General features: G+C 38.2%; 1 protein-coding gene across 1 annotated transcript; it reads right to left on the reverse strand.

Moving 5' to 3' along the window:
* Positions 1-469: 469 nt before the first annotated feature.
* On the reverse strand, positions 470-26,617 carry LOC111152613 (chromosome unknown C4orf17 homolog). Its single transcript, XM_022511145.1, has 8 exons — positions 26,491-26,617; positions 18,510-18,719; positions 15,897-15,961; positions 9,971-10,114; positions 5,096-5,177; positions 3,530-3,716; positions 2,569-2,612; positions 470-657 (listed from the first exon to the last, which is right to left on the reverse strand). Exons 1-8 carry the CDS (start codon positions 26,615-26,617, stop codon positions 470-472), a joined length of 1,047 nt encoding a protein of 348 aa, XP_022366853.1.
* Positions 26,618-27,607: the final 990 nt, after the last annotated feature.

Here is a 27,607-nt window from a genome sequence, read left to right on the forward strand (position 1 = left end):
ACAGAATCCATTCAGTGTTCTAACAGCACTGAAACATGGTAGACTGTGAAAATTAGCTCAGATGTTAAAATTCTGTGTTTGTTTTTGTTTTTATTTTTCTCTTTTAAGAGTTTGGGATGCGCATCAAACTGCAGCTGCATAATTCTGTTATGGATGGCTTTTCTAGAATCAGGACCTTATGACTCAAATACAATTGTACAAATACAATCAGTGCAAGACTAGAAATGTAGCATATAAGTAAACATACTTCTTTTACACATGGTACCAGATTAACTACAAATAGAAATACTGTCTCCATTATTATTTATTTAGTAGTGTTATATACAGGTGCTTTGAGATTTACATGTGCCACCAACTATTGATTCTCTGATACTGAAATATTTTTTAAAAATAATTTGATGTTGTTATGGAGTGAAGCTCATGTCTGTAAAAGAAATAACTCAGTCTAGAATTTCTACCTTTGGAATGTTTAAGGATAAAATGCTCTCTGGGGAGAGAGTTTGAATCCTTGTTGCATACTCCTTGCAGACATTGGTTTTGTTGATATGTTTTCCTGAATTTTAGGCTTGGGAGGAGATTTTGGTTTGCTGAAATATTCTGCAATGGGCATTTTCATATTATTTCTTCTTATAAACAATGGAGGCCTGTCCTCAGCCTCTGAAATAGAAAAAAAACAAAACAAAAGAAAAAAAACAAAATAAGACCAAAATTGAGACATCAAATATAGCCTCTGCCACGTTTTAGTAGCAAATGACTTACAAAAAATATATAATGTTTAGGTGAATCAAATATACCCCAAATTCATAAAAGAATCTATACTTATCTTTCTCAGCACCAGCACATTTTTAATGCGTTATTGGTCCTATAACATGTAGGATATGTTCTATCCTCTTAAAATCAAACATTATTTTGGAAGGAATGAATTAGAACTGCTGATCTGTAAAGGTGACAGGCAGGGATGGGACAAGTGAGAGAAAGGAAAAGGATCTATGGTCTTGATAGACAAAAAATAAAATAGACAAACAGATTAAAACAAGATAATTATAAGAGCTTTGCAAGACCTATAAGGTCAGACCCAAGCAGGAATTAGGATTTGGAGAGGTGCTATCACCACTGGAGAATAAGAAGTGTGATTGGGGCTTTTTTTTTTTTTTTTAAAGATTTATTTATTTGAAAGACAGAGATCACAAGTAGGCAGAGAGACAGGCAGAGAGAGAGGAGGAAGCAGGCTCACCGCTGAGCAGAGAGTCCGATGCGGGGCTGGATCCCAGAACCCTGGAATCATGACCTGAGCCGAAGGCAGAGGCTTAACCCACTGAACCACCCAGGCGCCTGACTGGGGCTTCTTATACAAAACTTCTCCAAATATCTAGACAGGGGCCAACAGGTAAGACATAGAATTGAGTAATGGAAACCATCCCTGCCATGATTTTGTCGTCTTGGGTGAGGAGTTTGGTGGAAGTCAGACACGACAGACTATCGTTGGTGTGTCAGAGTTAAGGGAGTATTTTCTAACTTCTCTACTGTATTTCTTATTGCCTGTAAGCACAGATAGCCTCTTTTGGGTTTGGTTAACCCCCTCAAAAGCTGCTGGGGCTTAGAGTGACCTCAAAGAACTCTAATTGATTACCATGTGATTCCCTGGATAAGAGAAACTTGTAAAAACATCAGGATAGACTTTTGTTTCAGGCTTAAAGACCTACTTCCTAGTTGTTGTTCTATGGTCATTTTTGTCACACATGTTTTAAAGTTAGGAGCTGCCAAACCCACAGGGATGTTTCACTTGGTCTATTCTGGACCAAAGTAGGACATTCTACAATTCTTATTTCTTCTTGGTTCAAATTGTGGAATGTGGCTGGGTTTCTGATGGGGACACAAACTGCTCCTCTCTCTCATACTTCACCTGTCTCGTAGAACATCTGCTTGCAGCCAATTGCCATTTTACTGTTTTCTGTGATCGACTTGGTTTCTAATTAAAATAGTTGAGCTTGATAGTTAAAAGCTATGAAGAACCAAACTCTGAGATCATTGTCCTTTTGTTAGGTCAGTGCAGAGCTTCTCCTGTCACTGGATTGGCGTGACCAAACCTACACTTCCTGCTACTCTGTTATCTTACTTCTAAAAGAGGATCCATTGGTCTCTGATGAGGCACTTGGCCTTGCAAAACAAAGTTAAGTTTATGTCAAATTTATCTCAGTAAGAAATTCAGCAGACACTGTCCCTTAAATGTAATTAGAAATCAATATTGAATTTTACTGCCTTTAAAACCACAGATCCGGGGCGCCCGAGTGGCTCAGTTGGTTAAGCGGCTGCCTTCGGCTCGGGTCATGATTCCAGGGTCCTGGGATCGAGCCCCGCATTGGGCTCCCTGCTCAGCGGAGAGCCTGCTTCTCTCTCTCCCCCTCTCCCTGCCGCTCTGCTTACTTGTGCTCTCTCTCTAGCTCTCTGTCAAATAAACAAATAAAAAAAAAAAATTAAAACCACAGATCCTTGTCTGTATCCCTAAAGATTTAAATACTTACTGGTTTCCCTATACCAATTCAGTAATTATCACAAACTGTACTTAACCTTTTGGCACTTCCTTATTTCCTTCAGATCCTTGACTCGATACTCTAAATAATTAGAGAAAGAGAAAATGAAATTCACAGGTATAAACAAGTACTTTCTACTGACTGCACTATCATCAATAAGCTAAGTACATATATATTTTGAACATTCTCTCCCGATTCTTTGTTTTTCAATGCAGACAGTATTAAGTATACTTTCCAATGAAAGATTCTTCTGACTTTGAGTAAACATCTAAACAGTATCATACATTATTCACTAACATAGAGAGACTAACCCTATTTCCCAGTTTCCAATTTTATGGAAACTTTCAGGTGGAGACAAATTGCAACACAAAACTCTGTCTCAGTGATTTTTTAAGTGACTTGGGTTTTGAATATTTAATTTCTCTTGATTTAAGCTTTACCTAACTTTTAATTTTAAAGCAACAAGATTTTTTCTTCCGACTTAAGTAACATCTTATTACATTTTCACCACATTGTGTATGCATATGTATTTTCTTCTATCATTGAAATAATAACATTTAAGAAAAATTTATACTACAATAATTCCCAATTCCTATAATACTTATTTTCCCCCTAGCAGCCTCCAGGAGTGTGCCAGAGAAAATTAAGTGAAGCAATTTTTTTAATCTAGCATTGTGCTACACAAGAAAAGTGATACTTGTGTGAGATGCTTTTAATAAAATATATAATACAATTTTGGTGTCCTTTATTGCTTTCATGTTTAGATCAAATGAAAAAAACCAACATTTTCTTAGATGTCTGGATGGCTACAATAGGATTTAGAATGATTCTCATATCATATTTATGAAAGTGAAAGAAAACAAATACACATTGTGGCCATTTACTGAATAAAGAATAGACTGAAAACATCAGCATGTTTAGTGTTGAGAGATAATGAAAAGAAAATTAAAAGTCTTTCTGTACCACATGCCCTGTAAATAGCCATTATATCTAATTACCTGGAGGGTTGATGTTCTTGCCTCGTTCTGGTCATCACTTGCAATTTTGCAGGTGAATTTGGGGGAGATTTAACTTTGGGTGGCTTCCTAGTCCCTGCTGCTAGGTTTGCTGTGATGTTTCTTCGTTGGGCCAACAGGTTTATTTCAGCCAGTTCAGCATGAATCAAAGCTGAGACCCACTCTTTCTCTGATTAAAAAAAAAAGGGGGGGTAGGCATGAAGGTCATAATTATCACGTTGGCTAGAAACACAGGATTCGTTATTTTATCTGGCACTGTAGTGTGAAAGGCTGGTGATATGTTTGCTGAGTGGGCATTCATTTGTGAGTCAAGGTTTCTGTGGACAAGTTAGGTCACATTACCGTGATATCTGTGGACCTGTGATATTATGGACTGCCCCAAGTAGTTAACTCACTGAAGGACTTGTCCCCAAATGGCAATGGAATAACCTAAATATTGAGTACAAAATCTCAGGTTGTTGCCAAATAAAAAAAGAAAGCATATCTATTCAAAATAGTAAGCCCAATATGACCTCATTAAAATATAGACTGATAAATAATAAATAGTTACAAGCATATCTGTAAAGATAGATACCGAAGTCATCACTGAAATGATGTTTATGATGATTTGATTCATTATTGTTTTACTTTTCTTGTATTTTTCCTGGTTCATCTGGGTTCCCCCCTCCCACCCCCAGCAGTAAGCACTTATTATTTGTATATATTTTTTAAAGTTACATTCTTAAAAAGGAAAAAAAAAGTATAAGAAGTAAAGACTCCTTACCCCCAAATACTTCTTAATTGCTTGCCAAGTAGTCTTGAATTTCTAGGTAAAGGACTATTTCCAAAATGCTCCCTATTCAAAAGTATTAGTCTATCCCTAACACGCTGATATTTCCTAACCTTATTAGTGCAAATTCTCAAAGAGTGGCCCCCAGACCAGCATTATCAGTATCACTTGGGAACTTGTTAGAAATAAAAATCCTCGGACTCCACCCACCTCCGAAGTTTTGCCTCAGTCAGTCTGAGGACCAGTTAGGTCTCAGGACAGCTACTCTGCCAGTTACGGTTGCCCCCCTGGGGTTGGCGCATGCGTCTATGGAACAGTCCACAAAGGCCCCAAAGGAGCCTGGGAGAGGACTGAACTGACGGTTTGGGTGGAGGAGTTGGCAAGGCTGTTACTCCAGAACTTGGAAGGCCGTGCTCCCGCCATCATATCAGAGAAAGGAAATAGACTCTGCGCTCAAGGTTCACAGCCAGCCAGAAAATATGCTCAGGGAGACCCCTGGTTGTGTAGACCTTGAGAAGCAGCACAAACCAACCCTGGACACAAGCCCTTCACATCACCCCAAGAAGTTTCAATTGGGACATGCCAAATTTGGGGTCATCGAATGACCAGTTGAATGCAGTCAGAGAGGGCTGCAGAGACTCGGATACTGAATCAGTAGGGAAGTAAGAGTGGAGCAGTATGTTTGCAAAGCCAAGGTCGAAAACTTCAGATATTGGCACATTCCAATTTTCTGAAAAGGCACTGAGCTCAGCGTTTGCAAATGTTTCTTTTAATCTCACCTTTTGAGCTTGCGTGAAGCAGCCACTGTAGAACTTCGGCCAGGGAATCAGTGCGTAAAATGTTACAGAGCTTCGCCAGAATCTGACAGAGAGTATTAGAGTCACACAGTGAGCAAATAAATGGCACACGGGCTCTAAGACTTCCTTTACCTCCTCCACGATCTCATCTTCCCAAAAGTCACTCTGCACATGACGCTCAGTTAAGTCAGTTGGGATGTTAGCCTGGGAGCCCCATGTCAAATAGTACACAGTGGAATCTTAAAACCTCTCCAACACAAGCAACAGTTTGGGGAAGGTGATACAGCATTCCTCTGGTTTTGTCTGCTCAGTACCCACATTTTCTGGAAGCAAGATTCACTTTTTTCTTTTGGGAATGGATCTTTCCCCGCTGTACCAGGGTTGTATTTTTTTTTCTTTTTTTTAATTATTGTTTGTTTGTTTGTTTTAAGATTTTATTTATTTGACAGAGAGACACAGGGAGAGAGGGAACACAAGCAGGGGGAGTGGGAGAGGGAGAAGCAGGCTTCCCAAGAAAGGAGCCCAATGTGGGGCTTGAACCCATGACCCTGGGATCATGACCTGAGTCGAAGGCAGATGCTTAATGACTGAGCCACCCAGGTGCCCCTGTACCAGGGGTTCTAACTGAAATTTTCCATAACTGTCTAGACTGTCCATGACTGCACTGCTCTTCTCTGTAGTGCATGAATCTAGCTGGAGTCATTTTTCCTCAGTTCCCTGAACACAGTGGTTGGCTCATTGGGGGTGGAGGGGATATAATTCCCTTTTGTCAATCAGAATCCCTCCTTGACATTTTTTATCTGAAGCTAAGGGCTGATGTGCGGATGATAGAGGAGATAAATATATGAAATAACTGTAATAAAAATGGACTATAATAAACATCAACATACAAACATGAAGCATGGGTAATGATGATTTCAGTTTGATCTTAAATTGTGTCTATTCTTAGAATTTAGACCCATCTGAAATTCAGTCGTATATATATATATATATATTATATATATATTTATAATATTTATAATTTATAATAATAATTACAATATTATATAATATAAAGAACCCAGATTATCTAAAACTAAACCCATCTTTCTCTTTCTAGAACCTGCTCCAATTGGTTCCTCCTCATCCCCCTGTCTTGGTGGATAGCATTTGCATACACTGAAGAGATGTCCAAGCCAGACCCAGAGATCCATCTTGGACAACTCCCTTGCATCTACAATATGTTGCTGGACAACAATTCAGTAAATGCTTCCTTCTCGATATTTCTCAAATTTCTCCATTCCTTTTTATCCCTACAGCCCTGACCTTGTCTAAACTATCATCAATTCTTGCTTAAGCTACTCTGCAATATTCTTTTCCCTAGTCTGCCTGAAATTTTTTCTTTTTTTCAAAAGATTCCCAAAGCTACTTTGCCTTTAATGGTTTTTTCATCAAAATGGTGGTTACACATTGCTCCCATCTTCTTTTAACTTACAGATCGCTCAGTGATCAACTTTGAGAGAATATAATTATCCCTTTAGTGAGAGGAAGTAGAATAGGTCGTTTAAGGAACTCTCCTGAATTCTTTTCACTTGAGGTTTTTTTTCTGGAAGGTAATTCAATATATAGGCAGGAGGATTTGATCTGCTGAAACTTGATTTTAGGATTTGAGATGATAGATCTAGAGTAGTGTCTCCTGTAGGGCTAGAGTACCCTCTTCTCTTCCTGGGGTTTCAGTGGAATTCCTGGTGTGTTCAGCAAGGTCTCTCCAGTCTGGCACCTCACGATGCCTGCATCTCTAAGCGATGTGCTGCCTCTGGTTAGCTCTCTTCCACCAGGTCTCAGACTCTCTTCCTGTGCATGCGCAATTTATGCTGAACTGAAGACTCATGGAGCCCTCTACAGATTTCTGGAGCTCATTCTCTCCGCAGATTCATCTTCTCTTCTGAATCTTCTTTGTGAATTCCAGCCACCTCAGAATTCCCAAACTCTAAACTCTGTTTTCTCTCCTGAGCAAAGCAAGCTGCTACTCTCTGTTTGGGCTCCACTTCTCTGTGCCACCATGAGGAAGGTGTCCCAGGCTGAAATCTAGGTTGAATGTGGAAATCATCCCAATTGTTTCTCCTCTCTGAACGGTCATACATCTGTACTGTCTGTTGCCTGATGCCTGAAAACAGTTTCTTCATGTGTTTTCCCAGTTATGTATAGTTGTTTACAGCAGGAAGCTAAATCTTGGACCTAATCTAACATTTGGAAGCAGAGCGCCTTCCCTGCCATTTTGCCTCCACCTTCCATATTAATTCTGCATATTGTATCTAGAGTGATTTTTCTAAAGTACAAATCTGGCCGTGTAATTCTTATACTTACAAAGTGATTTCAGTATAAGTCAGTGTTTAAAATTCTTCACTAGCTTCCCACAGCACTTCAGATGAATCTGAACACTTATTTCTGGTCTATGCATAAGTCTCCAGCCTCAACCCTTGAAGCCTTCTCCTTGCACTCTCTGAATCAGCCTTAATGTTTTTAGTTTCTTGAATGAACAGTGCTCTCACTTCTTAGCCTTTAGATATGAAGGTCTCTTTTCTGGGAATGGTCTCTTCCATACTTCTCTTCATCTTTTAATTATATCTTAAATATTCTTTAGGTTTCTTTCCCTTTGAAGAATCTTTCAGCTCCAAAATCTCCTAAATGTTCTTACAATGCCTGTACAATCCCTCTCATAAGCTATGTGAATAAAGGAATGAACAGTATTCCCAAACTCTGGTATTTTGTCATTGATAACAAAATAAATGAAAGTATTTGGCAGACTTTCCATGTCAACAGTAAAGAGACTATTATTTCTGTAAATTCAAGATTTTTGAGAGGAAGTCTAAAGACAAGATATCAGGAGACACAGAATTCTGTTTTTCTTTTCCTTTAAAGTAATAATTGTGAAACCATATACTCTTTCATACACACCCCTGCACAAACATGTCTTGCCTTCACAGCTATTCAGAATTACCAGCCTGGATTACAGGAAATAGAAAGATAGTTCAGATTTTTTTGTAGAAAGTATGAAAGGTTGGAATACCATCAAAATGGATCTATTTTTAGGACTCATTTATACAAGCCAAAAGAATTTGGTAAGACTTATATTCTCACTTGACCCCCTCTGTTTTCATTTATTTCACAAATAGCCACCAACTATTTGATAAAACGCCATGCTGTGTACGCAGCAGTTAATAGTTTTCAAGCAAAGCAATGAGTGCTGATGAATGAGTTGTGAAGAAGATAGAAAGGATCCCTTCCGTCAAAGAGTTTACATTTTAGTGGATTTTGTATTAATGTCCAGTTAAGTCAATATCTGTGAGGTAGAAGATGCTTTTGAGAGGAGGGCTCTTTTATAGATGCCCAAAGTCCAGTTCTGTAGGATCATGTTGCTGGCCCATTATTGATGTGCCTAAGGAAGTAAAACAGCCTACACTCAGTTTATGGTTTGGTTGTGTTTATCAGATGTGAGCATATCAGATGACATATAAAAGGCAGGACCTATGTCAGTTAACTGATTGCCTACAGTTCCATTCTGACCTTGGTAAAACTTTTCTTTTTAAGTTTTGTATTCAACATTCAGTAAATGCTTATTAATGATTACTAGAGGCCTAGCACTTATCTAGGCATAGGAAGATAAAGCAGGAACCAAGACAGAGGAGTATGAGATCCCATAAGACTTAAATTTTAGTGTGAGTGGAGTGAGAGGCAGAGACATTATTGAAACAAATAAATACGAACATATCAAATAGGACATATGCTATGCAAAGAAGAACAGAGGGTAATAGGATAGAGGGTAAGTAGGTAGCTGCTTTAGACTGGGTGGTCAGAGAAAATATTTCTGTGTGATATTTTAACTGAGACCTTAATGAGAAGACGGTGACCACTGAAAGGATTAGGGAGAAGAGATTTCTTATAGGGAAGCAGTGGTGCCAGAGTGTAGCAGTAAGATGGACAGTGATTCTGAAGACTCTATATAATCAGCAGTCTTTCACCAGAATCATCAGGAACGCATGTATAACCACAACTCTTGTCTACAGATACTCTCTTCTCTTCTCCTTTCCTTTTATTTTCCTAATTTTAATCATCAGCATAATTATACCCAACACCACTGTTATGCTTTACTTTTAAAGTAGTTCCTTATCGGGATTATTCAAGAACAATCCTTATAATATGCTCTTCTATTTGTAATTGCTACTACAGAGGACTCATTTAAAACTGCCATCAAAGTCATCATTACAACATTTTCACCCTTAATTCGTTGCAGTGGGTCTTACTGTGAAGCAATGTGGAGGTTACCAAAAGGATCTAAAGAAGGAAAACAAAGGAGGAAAGCAAACATCAGCTGATTGATTCATTCTTCATTTTATGTCATTCTCAGAAATAACCGTGGTTGGAGAGAACCTTCCAGTACTCTGATATGACACAACTGTAAATACAACTGAGTTTATAACCCCAGGCAGAGTAGGTTTGAGGAAACAGTTTTCCACAGATAAGATGGAGAGATGGAAGTTGATTGGAGGAATCTCTGCCTTAAAATACGGGAAGAAAATGTATAGGTAACAGCCAGTAGTGCCTCTCAAGCACTAGGAAGATGATAAAGAAAAACATGGGGAGAAAGGGCCGAGTGTTTGGCAAATGCCAAGTTCTTCCTTATGTCTAAACCAAGGGTTGTGCTTCTGTAACAGTGACTGGAAATAATTGAAGTAGGCCTTGGATTTCAGGCTAAGGGGTTTTAAATCAATTCGGTTGTTAAGGGAACCACTAAAGAATCTGAAGGATGTTAGTAATGTGATGTTTTGTATGTTCATGCTCTTCCCAAGTTATGGACTTAAGAAACCTGCCTCTTACTTTGATTTCCTGGTCCAGATAATTTGGTATGCAAACAGTATTCTCTTTGACGTCAGTCTTGGTACTCATCACCTCTGAAGAACAAGAGTCAGCAGTGGAGCATGCTTTTGGAGGAGACAGTGTCTTTTTTACCTTTATTTCTTCCTAAACCAAAGGTATAATATAATCAATATGCATATCCAGCCCCTTATATTTTCTATGAAAGTTGAATATAAAATGAATAAGAAATATTGTAGCTAAATAAAGGGACATACATGAAAGTAAAGAGAGGTTAGTTTTAGTCTTCCCATAAAAATCTAATTATCAAATATTTGCATTTGTAGACAGAGCACATAGTGAGATATTATTTACATTTGGTGAAGCCATTTTAAACCCTTGGTTAAACACCAAGATAGTAATTTTTGAATACTGTGTAGCCTTGGGGCACCTGGGTGGCTCAGTGGGTTAAAGCCTCTGCCTTCAGCTCAGGTCATGATCCCAGGGTCCTGGGATTCAGCCCCGCATTGGGCTCTCTGCTCAGCGGGGAGCCTGCTTCCTCCTCTCTTCTCTCTCTGCCTGCCTCTCTGCCTACTTGTGATCTCTGTCTGTCAAATAAATAAATAAAATCTTTAAAAAAAAATACTGTGTAGCCTTTATTGTCTTGCTGCTCCAGATAACAACCAACTCATAACACATGAGATTGTTCTGTCAAGTTAGGAAGATTTATGACAGGAAGAAGACAGTCAAAAGATTTTATGCAACATCTGTGAAGACAGACACTACATGCTGCTTCCTTGCTCTGCTGAAGGGCAGCTGAGAGCTGCAGAACGAGAGAGGTCAACTAAATTACTTCCCCTGATCAACTGGAAGAGGAAAGAGAAGGGCTGTTTTGTTGTTCTAGGAAGTAAATAGACTCTGTAATTTAAAAATTAAAAAAGGTTATAAGAGCTCTAAGTCCAAGAAGAGTTATAGAAGCCTTAGATCTATGTGCTTATTCCAAGGAAGGATTATGACCTTCAGAAGGAAGTGATATTTAACACATGCAGAAGCCAGTGGCTGAATATGTCAACAGCTGGAGACTGTGATGATTGAAATTGATGGAACAATATTGAACTACTGATATTAGTGAAGATAAATCTATGCTGTATATAGATGTATTCCTCTGTTAAAGTTTATTATATAAGAAGACTTCTTGTTTTAAGGAACAGCAATACATGTCTTTTGGTTCAACCCTCCTACTGGGCACAACTAAAAATGCACATCAAAAATTTGAAAAAAAATTATAACTGTCGAGGAGTGAATAAAGTAGGAATTAATAGGCCAAAGTAAAGGGGAAGTAAGAAGCCTCAGTTGTGGGGAGTATAGTAGTCATTTTTGCCCTGAAGTCATTGTAAGATCCTGGAGAGTGAGAACTTTTCTTGTGACAGCTTCAAAGGTCCTGAAAGAGAGAACTCAAAGCTCAGGATCCGAATAAGGGCCAACAAAGGGCTTCCCTCTGAGATGAAGGTGATCCAGAAGTGCAATGGTCCTTGAAGAAATATAACCTGAAGTCAAGATTTGAGCTTGGCTTAAGTTAGTCGAGGCTGGTAGGCCTCTGGTTTCCTACAGAAATAAACACAAAGTTCTCTTTGGAAAAAAGTGCTTTTACCACGAGGTTCAGATTCCTACATATAACTTTTCATACATAATGTCCAGCAAGTAAGTCATGAGACAAAAAGAAATTATAGGGCAAATTAGAAAAAGTTTTAAATTAATGCTGAGAGCAAAAACTATGAAAGCAGTTAAAATAATCCTCAAAGAAGAACTTACAGCTAAATATATATATTAGAAAGATAAAAGAAGTCAAGAACAATAAAATAACATATGTGACTGGAAAGAAGGAAAAGATAACATAACTCAACAAAATAGAAAAGAAATATATAACATAGAGAATAAAAAAAACCCCACAAAAACTAGTTCTTTTTTAGACTAATTGATAAACTACTTTGGAAACTGATTGAGAAAAACAAAGACATAAATTAATAAATCTGATTGATAAAAGGGTACATCTTAAAAAAAAGGGTACATCTTATAGATACTGCATATATTTTAAAAAGAATATGAGGTTATTATGTATAACATTGTCAATTTTGAATGTTTCAATGAAAGGAACAATTTCGTAACCAAAATAATTTCAAGAAGAAATAGAAAACCTGAAGAGTTCTATAATGAAACAGATTTCAAATCAAAGGATGTTAACAGGATTGAAGAAAGTAATTTTATAATGATAAAAGGGTCATTTTATCAAAAGGACATAACAAATCTAAATTGTAATACTCCTAATAAGAGAGCTTCAAAATACATGATTAAAAACTAGATTTAAGTACCATGTACTAACTGATTATGCCACTAGAGCTCTGAAAAAGATTGGTATAAATTAAAAAAGAAATACAGAAACCCACAACTATAGTCAGGGATTTCACCACCTCTTTCTCAATAATTGATTAAAAAGTGGAGAGGAAATCAATAAGGCTACAGAAGACCTGAATGACAGTGTCAACCAACTTACCTGATATTTATATTACATTCTACCCAACAACAGCAGAGTGAGCATTCTTTTCATGGTACATGGAAATTTTATTAAGGTTTACCATATTCTGGGCCATATAACAAGTTTCAATAAATTTACAAAGTTTCAAAGTATACAAAGTATCTTCTTTAACCACAGTGGAATTAAATTGAAAATCAACCACATAAAGATATCTTTAAGATACCCAAATATTTGGAAATTAAATAACATAATTTTAAGTAACCCATGGAGAAGAAATTAAAAAGTAAATTAGGAAGTACTTTGAACAGAATGAAAATGAAAACTCAACATTGTAGGGGCGCCTGGGTGGCTCAATGGGTTAAGCCTCTGCCTTCAGCTCAGGTCATGATCTCAGGGTCCTGGGATAGAGCCCCGCATTGGGCTTTCTGCTCAGCAGGGACCCTGCTTCCCCCCTCCTCTCTGCCTGCCTCTCTGCCTCCTTGTGATCTCTGTCTGTCAAATAAATAAAATCTTAAAAAAAAAAAAAACAAAACCTCAACATTGTTAAATTTGAGGCATGCAGCCAAAGCAGTATTTGAAAATTATAATAATATATGACCATGTTAGAAAGAAAAACGGTCTCAACTCAAGACCTAAGCTTCCATCTTCTATAAAGACAAGAACCAAAATCGATGAAATAGGAAAGAAAAACAACAGATATCATCAATGAAATGAAAAGTTTATTCTTTGAGAAAATCAATAAAACTACCAAACCTCTAGTTAGATTCATCAAGAAAAAAAGAAGACACAAATTCCCAATGTCAGGAATGAGAGGCAGAACATCTCTACACATCATATAATCATTAAAAGGATATGTTATGAATGACTTTATATCAGTAAATCGAACAACTTAGATGAAATGGACAAATACTTTGAATAACAGAAACTACCAAAGCTCACTAAAGAAGAAACCGATAACCTGAATGTATCTGTATCCGAATGGTCTACATCTATATGAAAATAAGAAAATGAATTTGTAGTTAAAACCCTAACTCTAAGAAAACTCCAGGCCCAGATGGCTTCACTGAAGAATTCTACAAAATTTTAAGAAAGAAATAGTACCAATTCTACATAAAATCTCCCAGAATTTTAAAGAGAAATTCTGAACTTACTCTATGAAACCAGGGTTATGCTAGTACTAAAACCACAAAAGACATTACAAGTAAACTGCAAACTCATATTTGTTATGAACGTAGACACAAAAATGTTAAACAATATTTTATGAAATTAAATATACAAAAAGAATAACACAACATGACCAACTGAGTTTCCCCCCGCCCCAAGCAATGCAAGGGTAGTTTAACATTTAGAAGTTAACCCATGCAATTCACCATATTAGCAGATTTAAAAAGAGTGATCATTTCTTTTTTTTTTTTTTTTAAAGATTTTATTTATTTATTTGACAGAGAGAAATCACAAGTAGGCAGAGAGGCAGGCAGAGAGAGAGGAGGAAGCAGGCTCCCTGTTGAGCAGAAAGCCCGATGTGGGGCTTGAACCCAGGATCTGGGATCATGACCTGAGCCGAAGGCAGCGGCTTAACCCACTGAGCCACCCAGGCGCCCAAGAGTGATCATTTCAAATAGATGCAGAAAAAGCATTAGGCAAAAACCAATCCCTATTTCTGATACAAACTTTTAGAACACTAGGAATGGAAAGGAACTTCCTCAAGCCATGTGAAGAGCATCTATAAATAAAAAAACTGACATCACAGGGGCGCCTGGGTGGCTCAGTGGGTTAAAGCCTCTGCCTTCGGCTCAGGTCATGATCCCAGGGTCCTGGGATCAAGCCCTGCATAGAGGTCTCTCTGCTCAGCAGGGAGCCTGCTTCTTCCTCTCTCTCTGTTTGCCTCTCTGCCTACTTGTGATCTCTGTCTGTCAAATAAATAAAATCTTAAAAAAAAAAAAACTGACATCACATTCAATGATGAAAGTATAAGGTTTACCCCTATAATTAGGTGTGAGGCAACAGTGTCTGCTCTCATCACTTCTATTCAACATTGAACTAGAGGTTAGCCTTTACAGTAAGGCACAATAGAGAGGCAAACATCATGTGGACCTGAAACTATGATAGAAAAATTTTAAATTTGGACTTCATCAAAGTTATAAATTTTGGTTCTTCAAAAGTCACTGTACTTCAAAAGTCAAAGGTAAGCCTCAGACTGGAAAAAAAATTTGCAAGATGTATATGTGACAAAATAATTTTTATCTAGAATATATAAAGAACCTTTACAACTTCATAATAAAAGACCCACAACCCAATTTACAAAATGAGCAAATATTTGAATACACATTTCTCAAAAGAAGATATATGGATGGCAAGTAAGAACATGATGAGAGATCAACCTCACTAGTCATCAGGGAAATGCAAATTAAAACCACAGTGAGATGCCACAACACACCCACTAAATTGGCTAAATTTAAAAATACTGACCATCCTAAATTTTGGCAGGATGTGGGGGAAAGGAAATCGGTAAACTGTTGGCGGAAATATAAAATCATACAACCACTTTGGAAAACACTTTGGCAATTTCTCAATAATTTAAACCCACACCTATAATAAGACCCAATTGTTCCCCATCTACCTATTTAACCAAAAGAAAAGAAAATATATACCCATACAAAGACTTGGACACAAATGTTCATATCAGCTTTGGCAAAAATTGGAAACAAGCTAAATGTCCATTAACGGGTGAGCATGTACACAAATTGTGGGATACCCATTGTGGGATACCCTGATACAACTGAATACTACTTAGCAATAAAAAGGAATGAGTTATTGGTTAACATAACAGCATGGGTAAATTTTAAAATAATGCTGCTGAGTTAAATAAACCATTTTTAATGTTTCTATTTAAATTCCAGTAGTTAACATACAGCATTATGTTATGTCAATTTACAACAACATGGATGGAACTAGAGGATATTATGCTAAGCAAAATAAGTCAGAGAAAGAGAAACGTCATATGATTTTACTCATAGGTGGAATTTAAGGAACAAAATGGATGAACATAGGGGAAGCGAAGGAAAAATAAAATAAGATGAAAACAGAATGAGGCAAACCATAAGAGACTCTAGGAAACAAACTGAGGGTTGCTGGAGGGGTGAGGGTGGGGGAATGGAGTAACTGGTGATGGGCATGAAGGAGGGCACGTGACTGAATGAGCACGGGGTATTACATGCAACTGATGAATCACTGACCTCTACCGGGGAAACTAAAAATACAGTGTATGTTAACTAAATTGAATTTAAATTAAAAAATGTTTTAAAAAGCTGTAAAAAATATTGTGAAATGTACCTTTTCAGAAAGCTATGTGAAGAAAAGGAGAGGAAATGACAGAAATTGAACTAAATAGATAATTGTAAATAGTTGTTTCTTTACCTTCTTAATTGCTAAGGGATTCTCACTGGAAGTTTTGAAGCACTCCTTGATTTTTCTACAGGGCTCTGAAACGATATTGCAGGAAAATTATATTTAGATCAAACTGAAAAAACTTCTATCACATGACACAGACATCAGTTGCTGAAATAAATGAGAGTATACCTGGATTTCAAATAAGGTCAACTCAGAGATATGTTTATAAATATTGGAAACCTTGCAGGTAAAGTTATACTACAATAACATAATAAAAGGATCTTGATGTTTACAAAACTAATTCAATGCCCAGGAAGATGGTACAAAGAAAGACTGGAAGAGCTTTCTCGATCTGGGTAAACTAATTTTTAAAAGTACATATTTCAGTATGACATGTTTTTCTCTGTTTCCTGTCCATATAACCAACACCTTCTCTAATCAAAGAGATTATATGTGTGCTGTTTGACCTGTGGCCAGAAGGAGATGTGTGCTGAGTTATAATTTCATCTTTTATTTTATTTCTTATTTCATCAGTCTCTTACCCCCACATTTCATAGATGCATCTTACAAAACCACCCTAAAACCATTTTAATGTTTACCTGATTCCCTTTTGCATTAATTTTAAGTTATATTCTCCACAAGCAATGTTATCTTTTTTATGGAAAAACAGTTAACACAATTTCTTAAAAGATGAAAACGTTTGGTGCATTTCCCAAAAGTAACTGAATTCATTAGTCCTAGCTATAGAAAGAAAAATATTGTAAAGTTACCTCTCTCCAGAAGAGAGCAGGGAGGAAGTAGGAAGAACGGTGTTATGGGCTGTGAGTCTATCAAGTTCGTGTCCACTAGTGGGAAACAGAAACCACTCTATTTTAAACTAGACTGTAAATTAGACAGAGAATTCGGTGTTTGCAATTTCACTGGAAGGGCTGGAGCAGTGAACTCTGGTGTTGACTGTCACAAATCACTTCAAGAGCAGCACCTTGTCCCTGGGCCACCCAGGGGGCACAGCCTTTATCACAATCTGGAGGAAGGGGAGTCAGGATGCCCCTCACACTTCAGTTGCTGTCACAGCATCTGTGAGGTTAAAGATTAGGCACTGGGTCACTGCTATTGTCAGAAAGCCACCATATCTGGTGACTTTGCCACAGACACCCATAACTCCAGAATCTGAGCACTGGAATATCATAGCGGAGAGAGGGGGGTGCCCTTGTCTCCAGTCATGCCTGAGGGCAGACAGCAGCCAAAACAAAGACCTGAGCCCACATCTGAAATGTAAATCTTACCAGATGGTGACACTTCACTCCCATCAAGGGGCTCTTACAAACTGTTAAATTTCTGGGTTTTATGGTATGAGAAGGAACACCAGAAAGGTGGCGGCATATATGGCGTTTTGATTCCTTGTTGCTAGTGTGTAAGGGAGAGGAACTCTTGAAAGCATGAAATGAGTTAACAGGTGTGAAGACCTTAGATTGGAATCACATGGTAAGTACTAATGGTCCGTCTTATGGTTATCCTTTGAAGGATAATATATTTTCCCACATTATACCAAAATAATTTTCATGTGCCCTGAAACTTTCAGTAATAAGAGAAAGAAGGGGGCGCCTGGGTGGCTCAGTGGGTTAAGCCTCTGCCTTCAGCTCAGGTCATGATCCCAGGGTCCTGGAATTGAGCCCCGCATCGGGCTCCCTGCTCAGCGGAAAACCTGCTTTCCTCTCCCACTCCCCTGCTTATGTTCCCTCTCTTGCTGTCTCTCTGTCAAATAAATAAATAAAATATTTAAAAAAAAAATCAGAGAAAGAGAACTGGATACAATTTCCACCACCCAGAATTCCTTCTGTTTTACCTAGCGTTTTAGATTTTGCCATACTATAATTTTTTTAAATATATTAGTGTAAGACATACAACATAATGATCTGATATGTGTATATAATGCAAAATGATGATCACAGTTAAGTGTAGTTAACTATTCCCTCATAAAATTTACCAACTCTTCCTTGTGATGAAAAATATTAAATCTCCTCTTGTAACTTCCAAAAACACAATATTATTAACTCTTTGTTCTGCTGATTACAGAACATATACTTTTCGTTTCAATTCAGTAAACATTAATTAATTGATTACTAAAGATCAAACACTGTGCTGGGACCTGGGGAGACACCAAGAATACCAGAAACACAGAAGGCAATAACACTGGGCCAGGAGCTTCAGGAGCTGACTGCCTGGCGGGGGAAGACGGAAGCACGAAATTCCATTGCTACTGCATTTCCCTGACTGACTTTTTGTTGCAGTAGTTTCCCCAATCATGTTGGCTAAACATTCATTTTTAGTATCTCTCAGGTACTTTTGTTGGCATTAGAGACAAGAACCACACATATATGTCCTGGACATAATAAAGACAATAATATGTATTAACTTTACTGAGTTTAAATGAGATTAAATGTGTGAAATGAGATTAAATGAGTGAAAACTTTTCATAATGAGTTTCCTATTTCATAGTGAGAAAATTTCATGACTACTTAAAAATCACTGCAGCTATATTAACAATCATAGAGACTATCCTCCCTGCCCTCCCCGCACCCCCCCCCCATAGTTTGCAGGAGGCCTCAGGAAAGATGTCATGAGTTGCAAGGGGCTCACCAGAATGAGGCCTTGGGGGCACCTTGACATTGTTTGGGGCTGGCGAGACTCCTCTGACGGGGCTCTCCGGGGCTACAGCGCTGGGTGCATAACCGCATTTGGCAAATGGTATCTCGTCCTTCTCCAAGTGGTTGAACTGGCCAACGCCCCACAATGCTCCCAATGAGCTGTCATCATCATTCACGGTACAGATGGGAATGTTATTCAAACCTAGATAAGGATAAACAGACCAAACAACCACATTAGGTTTGGGGCAGATTTTCTTCAAATGATCAGCCATTTCCCAACCAGATATTGTTAAGTGTACACAAGATGTCAGACTATAAATTGTATGAACCATTGCCAGGTGGCTATTCTTTGAAGGTCAGTGTAGCAAATTTTGTTTGCCATACATGCTTCCAGAAAATGTTCTACCATCTTTTTAGCCTTGAGAACCAGGCTCACATCTTTGATCTCGGGGTTAACCGTCAAGTACAACAGATCTGCCTCTATCCCAGACAGACCTCTCATTTCCCAAGTCTTGAGGATGACTGAGGAACTCTGTTAGCCCTCTTCATGAATATCACATTCAGGGGTTTGGAAGCATCCAGAATGTCTCAGTACACGGCCTCTGAAAAGACATACATTGGCCCTGTTTTTGTCCTCGCAGAAGTTTAAACGGCAACGGGAGCTCGGAATAGGAGGCAGGATGAGGTAGATTGTGGTGGACGGAAGGAAGGAAAACACGGTACAAAGGAACCTCCTTCCTCATGTCTAAGCTTTCTAGGCTCCTTCACTCTCTTGTAATAGTTATTTGCCTTTGAGTCATTTATTGTATTATAGACAGATCCTCTTCCTGGTATCAATGCCATGGTCATGACATACTAGACAGCTTAGGAAATGAAGGTATACAGGACTTTGCTCTATGTTAAACACTTGAGAAGTTTTGAGAGATAGGAATGGATGTCTGCTTTGTTTCCAAGAAGTTGCACAGGAAGCTTCTGAATAGTGTTTTTCATACTTGCCCATTTTTCTCAATTTCCTTCTAGGACTATCAGTCTTATCTGCTCAAATGACATCAAAAAGTTCTTTGCTGGAAACCCTGACTGAAATTTACCCCCTCACACTGTCCCTTTGAGTGCTTTTATTCTTCCCATAGCATTTGTGACATATCATATCTGTTTGCACATTGCTGGGCTGAGCTGCCCTCGAATGTAAGCTTCATGAAAGCATGCATTTTGTCTGTTTTGTTTTGTTTGCCACTCTATTCCCGGTGTCTAGAATAGTGCCTCACACAAAGCTGATGCTCTATGATTATTTATCAAATGAATGAATAACACAACCAAATATAAACCTTTTATTTAGTCTGATACTTAGAACTTTACTGATAGTAACTGGTTCCAAATAGAAATGAGAATAAAATTTTTGAAGATAACATCACATCTTACCATTTTATCTTAAACACCTGAGATAATGATTGACCCAGGTGCATGGTGAAACATTACTTACCAAATGAAATAAGATATTAACATGGAGACAAATGAATGGTGAAATCCCTATTTTCTCTGTTATCTCCTTTAATTAAAAAATGGTAATAAGTAATATGAAAGAATTCAGATTCTATCTATCCCAGAGTTAGGAAAGAACTACATAAAAATGTAGAAAGTGCAATGTCATTAAAGTGGCTCCAGAGTCAAATGAGACAGTATTAAATGATTTAAAGGTAGTCGGGGAAATGTGAAACCCAACCCAGCAGTGAAGGAGATCAGGACAACATGAGTGGGAATTTCATTAACTTCCTCAAAATACAGGAGAATTAGGTAATGGAGTCTGGGGCTCAGGAAGGACCAGCTCCCCCTACTGGACATCAAATTTCTGTTCTGCAGGATTCCAAAGGTCTCGCCTTTCAGAGACTGCTGGGTGAAAATTCAAAGTTCACATTCCTGCCTAATTTTCTGATTGATATGCAACCCCAGTTTAATGCGAAAGTAACTCTAATTTTTTTTCCTTTTTTTCTTTTTTTTTTTGCCCAAGGTAACTGTTTCCCTACTTGATGGGTGTGCTTTTAACATTGGGAAGGTTTCAAATAAAAGATAGAAATTATAAAATGTGAGAACTACATACTATTCTTATTCGTGGGTTAAGTTTAGTAAAAACCATTGCATATGTGTTTTTAAAATGTATATAATATTAAGCAGAAAAGCACGAGAATATCATTAAGTTGGTAAACAGTATAGAAGTGTTTTAAATAATGTATTTGTCTATATTTATGCTTAATTTATTTAATTTATAGGAGTTATTTATAGCTTAGTGAGAATTCACACGATAAAGATGTGAAATATTTAAAAAAATCAAGTCTACTTAATGCGTAATTGACATTTAAACCTTTAAAGGTATTCTTTTACTAAGTTTACGAATGGGACTAAATATTAATCAATGATCCCCTTGAAGTGATTGTTAAAATTTTCTAGATGTATAAGCAAAATAATAAAATTTATAAGGTAAATTTAAGTTTAAAATTTAAAATTTTAAATATTTAAATATAAGTTGAAGTTTAAATTTTAAAGTTAAATTTTAAAGTTTACTTTAAAATAACAAGTAACTGCATTAATCTTTATTGTGCATAAAACTTTCCATCAAGAATGCCAAATACTTACTATCAGGATAGCAAGTGCTATAAAAATATTACTACTCCACATCACACCCTCCTCTCCAGGCCAAACATGATCCAGCCTCTACAGACCAGCAGGGGAATGGGGGTATGGTCTGTTTTTCCTCCCCCCTGCTCTTCCACTCTTCCTTCCCCACTCACTGCTGTCAGCTCCTCTGGAGTTGGGGTGGAGGAGGAAGGAATAGTGAAGGGGACACAAAGTCCTGCTTGCTTAGTGGTTTTAATTTAGTGTTGAGGCATCTGTGAAAACAGATCTGTGAGGCAGAGAAGAAATGATGGCTCTTTCTCTCATGAGGTATTTTTATGGGTTCTTTGGAGACCCCTGGCTGAGGAAATCTCTGACACTGTTCATTGTCATGGATAATGTATCTACCAGATAATTGCTAACATCTCTTCCTTCCCACCTTTGCCCCAGGTGAAACTTCACCAGCCTCTTTGGGCTGGAGTTATCCAATGAGTTAGTCCTCTTGGGCTGGGTCCTTGCAAGACAGTTCTCGACCAGCTTCCTCCGAGTGTCCACTCTAGCCCACAGGAAACAACACTCTTTGCCTGGTCTTCTGTGGGAGAGCAACTCAATCCTAGTCTGTGCCACTGACACAGTGAGCTTCAGCCAGCTCCAGGCAGCTCTTGTCTTGAGATTTTAGAGGAGACTCAGACACCATTCTCTGTGTCCTCCATAACACAGAAGAGACAGAACAAGTTCAGTGTAGTCTGATCCACTACAGAAACAGGCTAGGGCAGACCAGGAACAGCATGGGCAAGGAGCGAGCTAGCCTGTGAGACCTGTGTCCTCTCTGGACATTCTCCATAAATGATTCCCTGGAAAGGCCTGCATGTTTGGTGAAGGCAACGACTGCTGCTCTTCATGGAGGGGAAGGGAAGGACACAGCACCCCAGTGACTCTTTTCGAAGAAATCTTCACTCTCTCTCCTTTCTATCAAGTTTTCTCTAAAGCAAAAAAGCCTAGAGGTAGGCTACCATCATAGGGCTAGTTTCTAAATTACGTCTTAGCAAGTCATGCATAAATGATCTCAAAACATGGCTTTAGCAAAAGTTCCAAAAAGCCTCATTTAATTCCATGACTAAATATAATGCTTTTTGCCATGAAGTAGGGGTACTCAAATTTCTTTGGCTATTGTGCCCTTTGTTCAAACACATTTTACCCCATCTTTGTCTCTTGCCCAGATCTCTAGGACTCTTCTGAATACAGATTAAAAACTTCAGCCAACTAAATGTAATTTAAAACCATTTCTCTCTGTTTTCAGAGATTTTTCCTATCCCAGCATCGTTGCTATTTGTTTTCAGTCTCTTTCTCTGGATTTTCTGTGTCTATCCATCCCTGTGTTTTTCAGAGTTCGGTTGGGATTTCTTTCTTGGGCGATAACATTACTGTTTTAATCTAAATGCTCCTGCTTTTCACATCTACTTTACCCTCATCTAACCCTTAGCCTCCAAGTCCTTCTATCCATTTCTCTACTTGGTCATTTACTCCTGAACGTTCCATTGGCATATCAAGTACAACAAGGTTGTCTGAAATGAAGCTTTGAATCTTACCTCTGACATATGTCCTTCATCCTATATGCTCAAGATTAATAGTTGGTTCACTATTCACCCAGTTAACCAAGTTAAAATAAAACTGATAATAATTCTAGACTTTTTATTCCATCCTTAAATCCAGTGAATGCCCAAGTCCCGCTAATTGTTTCTTCTTAATTTTTATCATGTATCTTGCAGTATAAACCTCTGTGAAATGCATTCTTGACACTCCTCCAGTGGTTTCCCTATCTGTGTATTACATCTGAACTTCCAGCATACTTCTATCATTGCCCATAACACAATGTATTATAATTATTTCCTATTATTCCTATCTCCTCCAAGTACATTGTGAGCAGAAACTGGCTTATGTTGTGTTGCTAACAAAGAGCATATATGTATCACAAATAGAGACTTTAAATTAACATTTCTTAGAACGAACAAACTTACTGATGATTTAATTTTTTAAGGATTTATCTACTACAACAGCATTAGGTCTCACAGACTTCAACACTTGAATGCTGGTAAAAATGGACCATAAGAATTATCTTTGGGGGAAACTAGTGAAACGAGTTGTAGTATCCTTGTGCTGAGTGTGGGTTCAAACTACATATCTGTTAACAGTCAAAATAGAGCAGGTTGCGGCTCTTCTCTTCCTCATGCAATTCCAGTTACTAGGCTTTCTAGAATTAGCATGGATTTCCTTGAAAGATTTCCAAAGAAAATTTTCTATTCAATTGAACGTATATTTATATGTGGACATACAGTACTATAAGCAAGGCTTTGTGGTAGGCATTGCAGGGGGGTTGAAGACATAAAAGTCAACCCTTTGCCTGCCAACAGTTTTATACTGTATTATAGGTATAAGATAATTCAAGGCAGAATGTGAATTACATATACAGGAGTTATATATCAAGTACTTTCAAGTATTTGGAAGTCAGAAAAAAATATTACACTCAATTTGGTAATATTTGCCCTCATAGAGAAAAAAAGTTCTAATGAAATGCAACGTTTTTCTCATGTGGGTTTTAAAAACCTGTATTGTCAGATTTTGCCAAGACAACAGATTCCAAGCCATCTATGACTTCTTTATTGTAATATCTGTTTGCTCTCTCCTGACCTTCATTTTTCTGATCTTCCTTAGGAATTTGGTTTTGGTGTTCACCCAGCCATTCTCATTCAATCTTATTTTATCTCATAACCCTGTGATGGCTTTCCCTATACTGCTCATCTGGGATTTTCTCTTGCTCTAACCCAAAGTTCAGTCTTCATTTCTCTGCCCTGCTGTCTGCCCTGGCCCATCCTTCATCTCTCTCACTTGGATGACTGGGTCAGCCTTTCAACTGATCTCTTAAACTCTTCTAAGGCCACTGTTCCCCTTCCACTTTCTACATTACAGCTAGAATGAGTTTTTTAAAGAATGAAATCACTTGCTCAAGGACACACAACTAGATAGCTGAGGTAGAACATGAACCCTCCTTAAAATCTGTCAGAGGCTCTACATTTTTATCTGAGTGTAATTTAAGCTTCCTTCTTTCCTTCCACAAGAATTATCTAGTACCTCCCACATCACAGCCACTCTAGGAAACTGAAAATAAGTGGTGAGCAAAACAGACACATCTTCAGCTTTCAAGGAGCTCACAAATTTGTGGAAGATGCTTGATAATAATAAAATAAAAATATTTAGTCATAAGCTGCAATAGTTGCTGTAGTAGATGTGGGAATGCACTACACAAACCATGCCTTCAGGACTAGCACACTTATCCGTCCACCTGACATGTGTCAGCGACTGATGGCTCATGCTGAGTCCCTCTCTGGGAACTGCTCTCAGCTGAAGACTGCTTTCATGCGTGATGAGACCATGATGAGACCATGACCAATAAGTGGTTGATGGGGGTTACGAAGGCCTGACTCCCTTGCACGATGGAAACTTGACCAGTAAGTGGTTGATGGACAATTACAAAGGCCTGACCCCCTTGCTTTAAGCTGCGACACCTCTACAGAGCTGTCCATGGCTCCTTATGGGACTGACTGAGGCTTCTTTTATTTACATTACCGCTGTCCTGTCCTGCTTCCCTGGCCTCCTATACGTGTTGTTCCTAAGAGCAGTTCCCGATAAACCTCCTTCACACAAATCTCCATCCCAGAGTCTGTTTCCAGAGAACCTGATCTAAGACAATTGCCCCGATGGAGTACTATGAGAATATACCATAAAGAAAGTGAATTTAGATTGAGGATGTGGAGTCTAGAAGTCTTTTTTAAGTTACACTTAAACCAAAACCTGAGAAACGAGAAAAAGCAAATAATGAGGGGATTTTTTGGTGAGAGGAAATAGTATGAGTGAAAATCCAGAGGTGGGAAAGTTCTTATTATACGTTCAAGGAACTTAGGCAAGTGCAGTATGGCATACGTATAATGAAAATGGGTGGGTGGGTGGCTATTGATAGGAGATGAGTCATAAGAGGCAGAGGCCACAACATAGTGAACGTTTTAGTCTACATCAAGATAAACGTTATCTTAGATACCTGGGAAATCTCTGAAGGGTTTTGAGTAGTGCATTGAAACAGTTAAATTTACATTTTAATATGATCTTATTCTGTGGAGAGTGGATAGGATGAGGGCAGGGGTGGAAATAGGGCAGTTAGGAGGCTACAAATTACAAAAGTAGCAGTCAGACCAAGAGATAATAATGGCCTAGAAAGGAGCTGTGACAGTGGCCATGGAGAGAAGTAGCTTAATTTGCAAAATATTTAGAAAAGAAAGTGACAAGATCAAGTTAAGTATTGCAAGAGGAAAGGAAGGAGAGGAAGGAGTTCAAGAAAGGCCCAAAATGTATGGTACCATTTACTAGTTCAGGTAGACTAGTTGGAGAAATACACTTTTGAAGGAAGATCCAGGGCTCTGTTTCAAAGAGCCAAATTCAAGGTGCCCATGAAGCATCCATTGCCTCACATGTAAGTCAAGCAGGCAACTGAATATGGAGGTCTCAATTTTAGAAGAGTAGTCTGAGTCTAAGACACCCATTTGAAAGCACTTGGTCTATACAGTTTTTGAAACTTGTGAATGAGTAAATTGTAGTAGGGTCACGGTATAGATTAAAGAGAGAAAATGGCTAAGGACTGGGGTGTGAGGGACTCCAACATTTCCTACAGAATCAGGGAAAAAAAAACAACTCTGGGAAGGAGCAGTCAGAGAGATAGGGGAGACAATTAGCAGTATATGATGTTACAGAAACTAAATTTTAAAAGAAAGAAAGAAAAAGAGAGAGAAAGAAGGAAAGAAAGAAGAAAGAAAAGAAGAGAAGAGAAGAGAAAAGAAGAAAAGGGGAAGAGAAGACATGAGGCAAAGATGGAGGGAAAGAGAGATGGAAGGAGGGAGGGAGAAAGGGGAGAAAGAAGAGAAAAAAGGAGAAAAAGTAACAGAAAGGGAAAAAGGGCTAGAGGGTAAAATGTATGCTTCTCTAGGGCTAATATTTAGCCTGTAAATGCTAGCACAAATATGCAGTTTGTTAAAATATTGAATACTTTTATACCAATTGGTCAGTTGTTGCTGTGAGCTCTTTGGCCCCCCTCCAGGTCCCTTTCCTAGCAGTCAGGAAATCCCAGGGTTAATGCCTGGCACAGGGGATGCTTGCAGGCTCTGCTCTAACCTCAAGTCTGGCCTCTGGTCTCTATGGTCCATACCCGTGCCTCACCATTAGATAAGTATTCTGAGTAGTATCCCTGTGTTTACCCACCAGAATCATCAAGTAGCCCAAATGCAGGGACAGAGAGATTCTAGGTTCTTGAGTTCCCTTACCTTTGATGTGGCAGACCCTTCTGGGGTGAGGGGTGTGCCGGACTAGAAAACAGCTTCCATTTCTAGCCATGATATGGCTGCCTTTGCTCTCAAAGGGAAGAGCAGACGCTGGGGACTTGAGGCTCATGTTCTTGAGGTATTGGTTTGCTCCTCTCCGCTGTTGCCCCAAAAGGTCCTGGGATTCTACCTTGTTAACCTCACTTCCAGAGGTGCTTAGACCCTGAAATCATAGAATGACATTCATTCTGACAAGGGATTCTTGACATTTCCTTACACATCAAACATTTCTTCTTTGTTTGCACTGCATTATTTCTCCTGTCTAAACAACGTGAGGCTATTTTACTTTGGACCAAATTTTTGTAAACATTGAAATGAATACTGGCAAGGGTGGAACAGAGGAATTTTTCCTTGGAAAACTCAAAACCTTAAAATATGTTCTATATTTAATTACGTTTAAGGTCACTTTGTTAGCTTACCAACATAAAAATACATAATGTGGCTATCAATTTTGAAATAATAAATGAAAATGAGAGCTTTAAACTATAATAACCACAAATGTGTTTTACATTGATGTACCTTTCCTATTATGATGTGATACATATAACAAGGACCTTCCCTATTATGCTTTAAGACAACCAGCTTCTTAAATTTGTATCATCTTCTGAGAAGATGGTAAAACCTAAAGGAGAAAAGAAATCTGATAGTTACATCTACAAATGATATTGCATCTACAAACGATAAACTAGGGAAACTTTGGCATTCGTTAGTTGCAATTTTCAGTAATATTTAACGATTTTCTCTCAATCACTCAGCAATCATTTATTAGACACCTACAGTGTCATAGGCCTAAGCGATCAAAGATAATGTTATGGCTCTTTGGGAAGTTACAATTATGTGGGGAAATTTTCTGGATGAGAAACACAGGAAAGAGTTAAATAAACTTTCTCTCTCTCTCTCTCTCTCTCTCTCTCTCTTTTTCAAGATTTTATATATGTATTTGTCAGAGAGAGAGAGAGAGAAAGCACAGGCAGGGGGACGGCAGGTGGAGGGAGAAGTAGGCTCCCCGCTGAGCAAGGAGCCTGATGCAGTACTCAATCCCAGGATCCTAGCATCATGA

The sequence above is a fragment of the Enhydra lutris genome, unplaced genomic scaffold (genome assembly GCF_002288905.1).
Source record: "Enhydra lutris kenyoni isolate GAN:26980312 unplaced genomic scaffold, ASM228890v2 scaffoldscaffold3, whole genome shotgun sequence".
NCBI lineage: Eukaryota > Metazoa > Chordata > Mammalia > Carnivora > Mustelidae > Enhydra > Enhydra lutris.